The following is a 13,854-nucleotide window of genomic DNA, read 5'->3' on the forward strand; positions in this document are numbered from 1 at the left end:
AGAGAAAAAGCCAGTGTTGATAGGATAGTTCTCGGTAACATATAAAAATTTTATTTTCTAGGAATTTCAAGTGTTTAGTTTGTGAGAATGTTGAATTCATCAATATTACAGTATGGTTAAAATAGCCAAACACCTGCAAAATTTCACAAATATTGCATTACCTATTAATCCCCCAAAATAGCAGCTCATTTAAATAAAGTATACATTCTCACAGTTTAAGCAGACGTCAAAACCTGTTCCAAATAGAAACAACTAAAAATAAATACAAACATAAATAAGTACATAGTCATTAATATACTCATATTGATCTCAGGGCCTGGTTCAGACCCGCTCGCAAGCGGGTCGATGGCCGGGCAGTGCGCACACGCGAGCGAGCAATCACTCGCTCTGGAGCTCGCATCCAAAAGGGGCGGCTGACGATGTTGATCGACAGCTCGCCCCGTTTGTTAGGTGTGCCGGGGGGGGGGGGGGGGGGTGGCTGGCCAAACGGAGGCGCTCCCGAAGGAACGCTTGCCATTTGGGGGTGGCCCCACTGACATCACGAGTGATGTCAGTGGTGAGCTTCCGGCTCTATTAGAGCCGGAAGCTCACTGGGGCTTGTGATGGACGAGACCCTACCACAAGGGTCTCGTCGCAAGCCTGATGGTCGTGACCATTGCGACCATCATCTGGCCACTCGCTAAAGCTGTGGGTGGTCACCCACAGCTTACCGAGCGGCCAGGAGGCCGAACAAAAAAAAACATGCGGCGGCCCTGATTCAGAGCGAGCGCTCGCTTTTTGCGAGCGGCTCTGAATCAGGCCCTCAGTTCAAAGCTACTGTATTTGAATTTTCTATTCCAGAAGTGGATTTTGTAATTGGTATTTATTTGACTTGACTACAGTACATCGCCCACTGTCATTCCTCCCTCCAGCTGTTATCTGGATAATAAAGTGTTATTAAATAAGTTTAATTAAAAATAAACCAACATACATGAAATATTAAATGACGTAGAACAAAATTCCAATACAGTGCACATATGTTGGGGTAAATTTGGTAAAGTGAGAGTTTTTAGAAGTGAGTTTTAAAAGTGATGTTGCCCATAGCAGCCAATCAGATTCTAGCTGTTATCTTCTAGAAGGTGCTAGTTAAATGTTAAGTAGAATCTGATTGGTTGTTATGGGCAACATCACTTTTGTATCCCTGCAAATGTAGGAATTCACAGACAATATCATGGGTTACATTCATTTTGTTATAGTAGTATAGTATGGAAGAATGTGCATTGTTATGTTTTGTTGCTCTATATCAGGGATGGGGGACCTCAGGCCTGGGGGCCGTATAAGGCCACGGGATCGTTTGGTCTGGTCCTCTGACATTTTTTCTGCTAGCCTCATCTGGCTAGCAGGGTGCCTAGAATGGCACCCTGCAGCCAGTATTTATGCAGCAGTGCCGCCTGGAGCTTCCTTAGGATGCTTCAGACGGTCACACTGCTGCCCTTACAGCTCCCCAGAGCATCCTCAGGCGGGGGTGTGGCCTGCACCGGGCCCGCGAATAGTGATATAAATCTCAAAATGGCCCTCGGCAGAAAAAAGGTTCCCCTGCTCTATTTAATGCCTGTAAAATAAAAATTGTATTTACTTGCATGTACTGTAGAAGAAAAATAAACTACTATATGTCCTGGTGAATTTATTCCCAGTACAACAACTGCAACACAAATGCAAGAATTTGTGTGGTCTCTGATGGTTAAAATTTGTGATGAACCAAAGCACCAAAAGGATTAGTTGTAATTTATGGGATGTGGTAATGATACCGCCGCCCGGAATGTCACCCGTCGGAATCCCGGCGCTGGAAGTTCGATCAGGGACTAAAAATAGGCGTCTAAATCCAGACGCCTCTCTTTAGCACCACGCCGAAATCCTGATGCCCGGCATCCAGTACTAAGGTAAGCCGGGGCTTTCTAGCTGTTAGTCGCAGAGGGGGATATGGTTAGGTACCATAATGGAGGGTTAAGGGGGGAAGAGGGGAGGGTTAGGGTTCTTACCAGCCCTAGTCGGGATCTTCACTGTTTGGGCTTCCGGCGTCGGTATTTGGTCGGGAATAGATCCAGCGGCATTAGATATCGATTCCGTCATTTATTGTAGCACTGCATGGCCAGACCTGACTGATAAGGAGAGACTGGTGCTATAGGGAAAATGCTCCTTCTTCCACCCTTACCAGCCTGCCTTTTAGTTAAGGAAGTACTAGAGCCATGGGCGTAGCTACCATAGGTGCAAGGGGTGCAGCTGCTATGGGGCCCAGAGCTTAGGGGAGCCCATCTTCCTTGCCAAAGTTACAATTGTGTTATATACATTTTTCACCATTGAGTGATACATAGGGGCCCTTACAAACTTTTGCTATGGGGCCTTCAAATGCCTTATTATGCCCCTGACTAGAGCATATTATATGTTACTATTAAACATTTAGGATCCCTCAGAATATTTTTAATTGTTTGCTTTACTTGCAATAGGATCGAGCACATCGCATAGGCCAAACTAAGACAGTACGAGTGTTCCGTCTCATTACTGACAATACAGTTGAAGAACGGATTGTGGAAAGAGCTGAGCTAAAACTGAGATTGGACTCTATAGTCATACAGCAAGGTATCTGCAATTTATATGTTTTCAAATCATCTTTTATGAATTAATCATATCCACCTCTGCAGTTCTTATTATTGGCTCAGTTATCCTCTAGTGTTATTTCTGTGCTTTAGTACATGGTGGTGCCTTGTGCACTATGTAGTGAGGAAGAATAAGTTGTTCGTTTGGGTTAGAGCATTTAATAAAACCCTTTATAGTCTCTCCCAGGCAGGCTTTCTCCAGACCTGCACAGCAATAAAGATGAGATGCAGAGAAAGCTGGCTTGGGAAATAACACTCTAGTCAGTCAGCTCTACTCTGCTTCAAATTTTAGCAGTCAAACGGCACTATGCTCCTTTCCAGCCTGGCTTCCTATACAAGTTACAGTTCTAAAGTCTCCAGGCTAGAGGAAGCCTTACCGAGAGAGAGCGTAGCTTACTGAATAAAGTGCTCTCTTAGGAGCAAAGAGGTTCTAAGGGAACCCAATATTTTTTAGTAACTACTTTATGCTCAAGGCTTTTTGTAGTAAACCATAAAAGTAATGCAGAGCACAATTTGATGGATTTTCTTTAAGTTTTCTTCTTGAAAAAAATGCATAACTTTTTATTATACACTCCTAAACTTAATGATGAAAGATATACCAGTATGTCATTTAAACTGCTGCTTTTCTCCTGTCAACATTACAGTCGACCACCTTCTAGTTTTAGTGCACTAATATATTATCTGAATATTAATAATTTACATGACTGGAGGAATTCATTAAGGGATTCCCTTACTTGAGAGAAAAATGTTTCCGCATTATTTGCAAAGACAAAATACTTAAGTCAGGAGAAGTCTTACACATTGTAGCATATACTGTATGCAGCATAGAACATTCTGTGGATTCAGTTTTTAAATCTGTCTATAAATATAACATATTGTATGCATTTTTGAACTGGGATCCACTAGCAAATACAGTTTGTTCCACCATAGAGTTTATATAATGTACAGATATGTACTGCTACATCTTTGCTGCATACTTGGCAAATCACGCCACACATGGCACAAGGCGTGTATCCGCTAGCAGATACGTGCACTGCTTTCGCACACGCGACTCCATAGGATTGCATGGTGTGATCGCAGTGCGTACCGTAGCGATGCGTGTACACATTTGTAGCGCGATCGGCAAGGATGTAAGAGGACACATCTGTATCACATACTGTATATAAAGTCTACTATGTACATGTGTTTCTCAGTACGAAAAAATAGCTTTTTATGTTTTATGTGTGACCTAATATGCCAATTAAAATTGAAATGATAATAATTTTATTTATATAACGCTTTTCTCCCCAGTTAGATGTTATAGTTATTTCAAAGTCACTATAAGCCTTGTTGCATAGCAGAATAGAGCTACTGTAACTTTAAAAACAAAAAACAAAAATAAGACATTTGTTATTGTACACAATACAACAGAAGGAAAATAAACAGTATGTATGTTATGTAGGCCTAAAAGTACATTATTTTTTCTTTGAACTGTTTTAAAATAAATAATAATGAAATCTGATTCGTATAGTTATAGAGTGACCGAATATAACACAGTTAACTATGATTTGTTTGAAGGCCTAGGCAAATACATAAAATATGGATATTAAAAAGACAGAATGACTGTGCCAGCTACAGACCTATGGACCTCATTCAGAGTCGGTCGAAGCGGCCGCACGGTCGTACGCCACCGATGTTCGCTATACTGCGCTTGCGTAAAGTTTACAATGCGCATGCGTAAACTAGCCGATACGATCAGAAATTTCTCTCTCTTTGAACACAGCCAGGTCGGTAGTTTGAGTGACAGATTCAGGCATTTGTGGGTGGTAACAGGGGAAGGTGCTTGAAAACGGGGGAGTGGAGATCCGAACGCAGGCGTGCCTAATTATGCAAACGGCGTTTTATGGGAGTGCATACGGTTTATGGGAGTGCATAATTAACAAAGTAGCGTCATGGCACATGTGACATGGGAGGTTTTTACACTGACATGATCGTAGAGCTTAAGAGAGGGTATGGTCAACCTTAAGCTCTACGACCAGTTCCGATGGTCTCGATTAATCCTTATATGCCCGGAGATGACGTGCAATGCGTACGAGAAGGGGGCGTATTTTTTTGAATTCCGGCCGCTTCCTCCCCTTGGTCGGCCAGCTACCGATCCGAACTTAGGGACGCAACTTGCAAGGGAATCATTTGCATATCCAGCCCCTTTTCCCGTACGACCGTGCGGCCGCTTCGACCGACTCTGAATGAGGTCCTATATCTCTGTTCACATTGATCTTAAACTTTATGCAAAGATTCTGACTGATTGCCTCAACAGGATTCTTCGTGCCCTTGTACATTATGACTAAGTAGGGTTCATACCAGGGCGGCAGGCCAGAGGCAACACTATGAGGACAATTGGCCTTATCCAAATGATACACCATAGACTGTCTCCAGCAATTATCTTATCCTTGGATGCTGAAAAGGCATTTGACCGGATCTCTTGGTCTTTTATGGTTAATGCCCTAAGAACCTATGGTATCTCTGCGGAATTCCTTACAGGTATTTCCGCTCTTTACTCATCTCCCACGGCAAGAGTGCTCACTAATGGCTCCATCTCTTGAGTCCTTTCCCCTATTTAATGGAACTAGAGAGGGCTGTCCACTGTCTCCTCTGGTCTTCGCTTTGATAATTGAACCCCTGACTTCCATGATTAGACATTCTACTTCTATATGTAGTGTGGAGGTGGGTTCCCGTGAATTTAAAATTTCCCTGTTTGCGGATGATGTTCTTCTTTCCCTTACCCACCCTCAGTCCTCTTTACCATCCCTTCATTGATGGCCGAATATGGTACCCTCTCGGGCTATAAAATAAATTTTTCCAAGTCTGAGGCTATGTTATTACATGTCCCATATCAATTGAGGGCGAGTTTACAGTTGTCTTATTCCTTTAAATGGCAAGACTGTAGAATACAATATTTAGGAGTATTTATCACTTCCCTCTATAAAGACCTGTACCAAGAAAACTTCCCCCGACTTCTTTCCAGAATCAAACAAGACCTTGCTGTGTGGAGGAGATATATCATTTCGTGGCTGGGAAGGATCATTGCTAATAAGATGAATTTGATTCCCAAACTCCTCTATCTGTTCCAAACTCTCCATGTTAAGGTTCCAGCGGTAGTCTTTAAAGATCTGCAATCCTCTTTTCTGAAATTTGTTTGGAATGATAAGACCCCTAGAATCTCTCTGAATATTCTAAACAACCCAGATCCGGAGGAGGTAGGGGATACCCTGATACTAAATTCTATTATTTGGCAAGCCAAGTGACAGCTACTTTTGCCTCACATGGGGTCCACTTTTTTGCTTCTATATGGGGTTTCTATATGGGGTTTATCTAGTTCCTTCACTTAATTATTTCCCCTTCCTTAAATTGTGTCTGTCTATTTGGGATTCATGCAGAATCCGGTGTGGTTTATCTTCCCCCATCTCTCCCCTGGTCCTGTTAGGAAGTAATAGAGATTTCTTGCCTGGGGTTTCTTCTCCCCATTTTAAGCTTTGAGTGCAAGCGGGGATTAGACTTACACAACCTTAAAATTTGTAATACTTGGGCCTCCATGGCTGATATTCAGCAAAAATGCCCCTCCTTCCGCCCCCTCTTTTTTGATTTTTTTCAGATCTGTCATTTACTTTTGTCCCTTCCTCAGGCAGAGGCTTTACGCTCCCCTACCCCTTTTGCCTTAGTTCCCCTCTCTGTAAAGGTTTGAGTTCTACTAACTATAATTTATTAATTGACACTACTTGTGAGTCTCAGAGCCGTCATGAACGTGAATGGAAAGGGAAAGGGACTTTGGACCACCCCCAGATGAGTCCTGTTGGGTGGAGGTTAGAGAAGAGATTGCCGAGAGTTCCATCTCCACGCAAATTAAAGAAACTGCATACAAACTTTATTATAGGTGGTATTACACACCGGACAGAATCTCCAAAATGTTCCCTACCTCCAATCCAAGTTGTTGGAGGAACTGTGGTCAAAGAGGCACTCTTTTCCACAACTGGTGGACCTGCCCTCATATTACTCCATTTTGGACTCAGGTCCTTTATATTATTAACTCTGTATCTGAGCAGCAATTTACCCTGGACCCCTGGTCTTTCCTGCTCTCTCGCCCTTTCCCAGATGTGAACTCACAATCCAAAAAATTGTTTTCCCATATTTTGGCTGCGGCTAAATCTCTAATCACCCGTAATTGGAAAACCTCTGCTCCGCTTACACTTCAGGTCCTAAGAAATTATGTCTGGTTTATTGCAAGCATGGAAAGTATTACTATCTGCATGATACACCTCATAAGTTTGATCTTATATGGGCTCCCTGGTTTTATAGAGTGGGCCGTAATTTCTCTCCCCCTTCTGGACCAGCCCTTATCCCTTGACCATGGAGATCTCATACTAATTGCTCTACTGCTGGCTTGGTGTCCTCCACAAGGGATACAAGCCCTTCTGTTTATGTAAGAACTATTTAGCTATCTATATGTTTATTTGTTTTTTTGGTATTGACTCTATTTTTACACTTGTATTTTCTTTTTTGACTACTGTTATAAGCCCACTATGTACCTTGCTCTCCCCCTCATTTTCCCCTCTCCTTTTTTTTCTTCTTTCTTTTATCAAAATTACAGAAAACAAAGGAAATTATTTGTTTCTATGATGTCATCTTTTGTTGTGGTTTCCTTTCATAAATAAAAAATTAAAGAAAAAAGACAGAATGAAAAGAAGATTGGAAGTGAATAAGTGGATAGAGGTGGCATGGAATAGGGCATAGTATATGCATTCAGCAGAGGCAGAATAGGGAGAAGCATAGACGTAACAGCAAACTAGAAACAAAATAACAAACACCATGGTTTTCTCTTGGCATGAAAAACACCATGGGCTTGGCTTGGCATGAATGTGAGGGTTGTGCAAACCATGCTGATCAGGGAATGTCTTGTCCAGTAAATGCAGAACAGCGGCCTGGAAGTCATGAAATGATACCAAGAGAGTGATGTCCCAACCAGGGGAACCAAGGCAGGATCCTTTAGTTAAAAGTGTGGTAGAAGGTACCAGTCGGTTGATTCATTATAATTGCCTCTTGCTTAGTTGCAAGTAAATACTTTAAATAGAGCTTTCACTTCTTATGGAATCGAACAACCCCCTTCTGAATATAAAATAAACACAAATACCAAGCGCAATATCCTATAGGGTACCTATAATAGAATAAATGTACTTTACTGTAAGATTATAGGTTGTCCATATACATCACAAATCTTCCACCCAATGGGAATGTATTTCTTCCACTTTATTCCTCCAAAAGAAGAGAGAGTCAACCAATCAGTGGGTGCAACTTATTTGAGTGGAATTATAATATTCTTACTCACATCTAAACTTGAAACAAACGTTTATGCTCAGACTTTTCAATCAAATAGATTCTCCTGGATAGAAGTTCTATGTTGGTTAGCGTTGCCCCTCATAGAGAATTTAAAAACAGGGATATCCCATAGTTTAATTCTTAACAGACATTATTTAACACATATAAACATCAATAAAATGCCTGCGTACCAAAGGGGGTCTTCAGACTCAGGCAGGTAATATCAACATACAACAGTGGACCTTTAATCCGGATGAAAGCCCACGTCCATATGGTACCTCTCAAATCCCATCTGATCCCCAAAAGGCCACGGTCCTTGCAGTCACACTCCAACAGTCACACTAACGCGTTTCGGCTGGTTGCCTTTATCAAAGTGTGACTGATCAAAGATACTACCGGCTTTAAATACCCTTAAGCACACCCCCTAAACTAATTGGATGGGTGTTTTCCCATAAGATGTGGATAAACCTGGGCGTGTCTATTGTGCGTCGGAACTGACATCATTATGTCTTTCTCCGGTCTCCATAACTACATAAACACTCTCCGGACCGAGAGTGAGCACCGGAAGTGGCGTCTTCCTCCCCATGTTTCACTCCTGGCGCGGACCATATCACATATAAAAAAGGAGAGATGGCATAAAAAGGGGACTAAAAAAATAAGACTCTTATTAAGAATAAAAACATGAATACATATAAATACCTAAATTCCATTATTTAAAAACTTTTTATATATATATATATATATATATATATATATATATATATATATATATATATATAACCACTTAATTTCGAAATCACTAAAAAAGTGATATCGAAATTAAGTGGTTTTTATAAAAAAAGTTTTTTAAATAATGGAATTTAGGTATTTATATGTATTCATATTTTTATATGTATTCATGTTTTTATTCTTAATAAGAGTCTTATCCTTTTAGTCCCCTTTTTATGCCCTCTCTCCTTTTTTATTGATATGGTGCATATAATATGTATTGTATTTGGTGCTATTTGTGAGATTTTGTCATAGTGTATTTACTGTATTTTGTATAACTAAGCACTTTATTATGATGTCAGAATATTTGTTCCTGTTACATAGAGTGGAACATAATTGGTTGTTCCATTGAGTTTAGATGCCCGTTTCCGGTGGGGAGCGCCTGGTCGATGGATCTGTTATGCCAGCCACGTGCTGTTTTACCGGAAGCGAAGTAGGCATTCCCGGCGGGGAATGCATCAGGTGATGGACCCACCATGCCAGCCATGTGTTGTCCTGCCGGAAGCAGTATGAGACACCCGGTCACTTCGGGTGGGGATCAGTTGGTGAGCAGGACCCACTGCACCGGGAGTGATGCGTGGAGAGGAAGACGCCACTTCCGGTGCTCACTCTCGGTCCGGAGAGTGTTTATGTAGTTATGGAGACCGGAGAAAGACATAATGATGTCAGTGTCGGCGCACAATAGACACGCCCAGGTTTATCCACATCTTATGGGAAAACAACCTTCCAATTAGTTTAGGGGGTGTGTTTAAGGGTATTTAAAACCGGTAGTATCTTTGATCAGTCACACTTTGATAAAGGCAACCAGCCGAAACGCGTTAGTGTGACTGTAGGAGTGTGACTGCAAGGACTTTGGCCTTTTTTGGGATCAGACGGGATTTGAGAGGTACCATATGGACGTGGGCTTTTATCCGGGTTAAAGGTCCACTGTTGTATGTTGATATTACCTGCCTTGGTCCGAAGGCCCCATTTGGTACGCGGTCATTTTATTGATGTTTATATGTGTTAAATAAAGTCTGTTAAGAATTACACTATGGGATATCCCTGTTTTTAAATTCTCTTTGAGGGGCAACGCTAACCAACATAGAACTTCTATCCAGGAGAATCTATTTGATTGAAAAGTCTGAGGAGAGACGTTTGTTTCAAGTTTAGATGTGAGTAAGAATATTATAATTCCACTCAAATAAGTTGCACCCACTGATTGGTTGACTCTCTCTTCTTTTGGAGGAATAAAGTGGAAGAAATACATTTCCATTGGATGGAAGATTTGTGATGTATATGGACAACCTATAATCTTACAGTAGTGGACATTTATTCTATTATAGGTACCCTATAGGATATTGCGCTTGGTATTTGTGTTTATTTTATATTTGTGTAAGTGTGGTGGGGACCACATTCTTACTTAGCAGCATTTTCCTTATCATCTTGGAGCGCAGATTTTTATTTGTTTTTTGAACCCCCTTCTGAATGTCTAGAAGGGCTGCTCGTCTATCAAAATAAAGTAATTCTAGAAGATCCACTCTGATCATGAGCTAAATGTTTTTTTCTGTAGCGTAGCCCCACTCCTCATAGTATAGCCAGTGGTGTACCCCCCTCCATAGTATAGCCTGTAGTATGACCTCCCTCCCCATAGTGTAGCCTGTAGTGTGACCCCCTCTCCAAAGCATAGTCTGTAATATGTGCCCCTGGCTTCTCCTTGTCTTGTTTCTACTTCGGAATACAAGACAGGGTTCCACAGGGGCAATGGCGGGCGACCGTGGTGGCACTCATGCAGGACCTTGCACCCACGGCGTCACCACACTTGCTCTGCCCAAGTTACGACCCTGGTACTCATGCTCCTACAGCCCATGGGTTCATTGTCTTTGAAGTACAAAATCTGTTTCATACTTATTGTAAGTGCTTTTCCCTGAATCCATTTGGGGACACTGAGTGCCCACCCATTTATATTCTAGTTTTCTCGTTAAAACTTGATCAAAGTTTTAAAAATGGGGTGAAATTATTACTCTCTCTTGGTTAGTTTCTCTATGTTGAATATTTTAAAGCACCAGATTCCCAAAAGAAGCTCTATGCACGCGGTCCAATCTCCCCCAATAGAGTCAGAGAAAAGGATTCAGTTTAAGAATCCCACTATCCTTTATCCAGTCCTTGTCTCAGGGATCACTATTACTTATTGTATGTAGGATACGCTGCATCATGTAGTGTAAAGTTTTCCTTTTCCAGCCAAGGTTACATTGTATTTGTTGTTTAACTTAATCTTGCATACTTGTATTATGTATTCAACTATTGGGGCATTGTCATCACTGTTGTTCACCATTATATACTATTTATTTTAGACAAGCAGCTGTCAGAGTGTATGTCATTTCTATCTGTAGGGAGGCTAATAGACCAGCAGTCAAACAAGCTGGCAAAGGATGAGATGCTGCAGATGATACGCCATGGAGCCACCCATGTGTTTGCATCAAAGGATAGTGAACTGACAGATGAAGATATAACCACCATTCTGGAAAGGGGGGAGAAGAAGGTAACATCAGTGCTGCTTCCTCAATTCATCATGTCATTGCTACAGCTTCTTTGTTCTATCTTAATAAAGTCATTGTTTTTTTCTGAAAGAGAAGAAAAAGACAGTAAATCCTGGTAAAGTATATGTACAAGGGGATGAATTGATGTAACCCTTTCATTGACTGATCACTATAGTGCTTGCTAAATCCTACTGGACTTTGGGCCTGATTCAGAGATGTACGCTAATGTCTCCGCAGTTGCGTATTTGTACACAGCGGCTGTGCAATAATATGTAAATGTCGCAGCCACCAGGATTTGTATTGAGACAGCCTCTGACGGCTTTGCAAATCCAAGCGGCTACAAAGACGCAGCATCATGCGCAGATCAGTCGATTATCAGACTCCTGGTCACACAGAATGGCCGTGGGAAAGGAGACGCTTGAGTCATTTTTTCTGTGTATGGGATCACAGTCGCAAGCTGAGACACGCCACGCTACCCCCTTTTATCCGCCGACAAATGGTAGCTGCCTGTCAATCACTTTGCCAATAAATCCTCACTGCGAGCAACAATGAAAAATAAACTTGAAACATGTGCAGTGTGACTAATACACATGTGCAGATTACCCATAGTAGCTCAGCTGCGCAATCACCGGCATTGTGTCCGTGTCTGAATCAGGCCCCTTTGTCTTTAGTTCTTAAAGGAAATGAATAGATTTGAAAAATAAAACTAAGGGCCTGATTCAGAGATGTACGCTAATGTGACCGCAACTGCGTATCTGTACGCAACGCAGTTGCAAAAATATGCTAATGTTCGCAAAGATCACCCGAGCATAAAGATGCCCACTGCTGCCTTCTCACCTGCATACAACTACGCATACCTACTTAAACATCGGTACCATCGAAGTACATTGGCGGCCATTTTACCCCTGCGGCAGGTCTGACCTGACTCAGGCCAGGGAGCTCTTCTGCCACGCAGAGCTGCGTATGCAATTGCAGAGGCTAATTTATGCACGCCCACATAACGTCGTTCAAACGGCCAGGCACGCCTGCGTCTTGCTAACCACCCCCTGTCTCCACCCTCAGACGGTCACTTCCTGTCATTCAATCTGCAATGGGCCTCCGTGGTCTGCGTGAACGCACAGCGAACGCACTGCTGCCTTCATGCACGCGTACTGCGATGCATGCGCAATGGCAAATAATCCTGATTCAGAGACGCTCTCTAGATGCAATTGTTCGCACGATGTGTATGCAAATTGTGTAGCAGTGCTAGCTCACAGCAATGCATTAGCACGCCCAGTTTTTCTTAGAGAGCGATCACATAGTGTATGCAGACACCCACCAGGGTGTTTTAAGATGCCTGCTTGTGCACGTCATGTCCAGGAAGTGTATACAACCATCGGTACATCAGATGCTATCGCAGCACTTGAGGTTGACGATACCCTGCCGCAAGCACTGCGAGCACTTCAGTGTAAAAACAAGCCAGGTGACGTGTACTATGATGCTGTCTTATAATTATGCACACCTCTAAAATGCCGTTGAGATGCACAGGCACACCTGCGTTTGCACCTCCACTCCCCCGTATTTAATGACGAGCTCCTGTTACCACCTACAAACGGCTTTTCCTGTCACTCACTCTGCTGGGCTGTCTATGTGCAGCGAGCGAATGCATTGTGAACTTTCGCTAAGGTTTGCACATGCGCACAATCCATACACACTGCATACCTATCAGCAACAGCGAGAGTATGCATCTTAGCGAGCGGGTCTGAATCAGGCCCTGTGTGCAATTTGCAGTTGCATTTATCTCTGAATCAGGCCCTAAGTTAGCAAAAAATCTCTTGGAATGGTTATATTTATATGTATTGTGAATCTCTGTATTATGACCACCTCTACATTCATATTTATTTTGGTAATTTATGTTGCTTCCATGAGCCATATTTTATGGCGTATTATTAAAAAAAAGAAAATTAAATATGCCAGTTAAATGGTTTCTCCACACTGCCAACTTAATCTCAACCCAATTTAAATCCAATTCTTTCATTTCATGCACATTGTCTTGGAAAAGTCTCTCAGTCTCATTCCCCAGCCCCAGTGTGTGTCTCTCAGCCACAGTCCCTAGCCACAGTTGTGTGTCTCAGCATCATTCCCTAGCCCCTGTGTCACCCCAGACCTGTGTCGTCAGCTCTAACCTCCTCCCTAGCCCTGTGTCGTCAGATCCAACTAACGATACTGGATCAGAACCTCTATATACCCCTGCCTGTACCTTCTAAAATCCTTCCTATAAACCTCTAAGGATGACGCTAATTTGCGTACGCAGTCATACAGTAAATAAAGACTTAGACCTGGAATTTGTGGTTCCAAAGCACAAGTGTTATTCAAGTAAAAGTTCAGACAGTTACACGCAATTGATCCAGACACAATTTAGGCGCAAAAGGAATTATACAGACCCAAGTACAATATACATACGCAGCGCTTCCGGACCCGAAGATAGGCATCAGCAAGAGAACCCTCGTCATTCAGCATTCAGCACGAAGACTAAGAACCCAGCGTTTGAGCACACATATTTATACCCCCCCAGAATAAACAGGACAATTGAGAAATTTGTTGCT

General features: G+C 42.3%; 1 protein-coding gene across 1 annotated transcript in view; it reads left to right on the forward strand.

Moving 5' to 3' along the window:
• The window catches only part of SMARCA1 (SNF2 related chromatin remodeling ATPase 1), a 201,705-nt gene that overhangs the window by 90,716 nt on the left and 97,135 nt on the right, over positions 1 to 13,854 (forward strand). Inside the window, exons 14-15 of the mRNA XM_088482874.1 lie at positions 2,484 to 2,616; positions 11,123 to 11,271. Of these exons, the coding sequence (XP_088339000.1) occupies positions 2,484 to 2,616; positions 11,123 to 11,271 (282 nt within the window). The remainder of the gene's footprint in view (positions 1 to 2,483; positions 2,617 to 11,122; positions 11,272 to 13,854) is intronic.

This window comes from Taudactylus pleione, unplaced genomic scaffold, assembly GCF_031769625.1.
Source record: "Taudactylus pleione unplaced genomic scaffold, aTauple2 ptg000296l, whole genome shotgun sequence".
NCBI classification, from domain to species: Eukaryota; Metazoa; Chordata; class Amphibia; order Anura; family Myobatrachidae; genus Taudactylus; species Taudactylus pleione.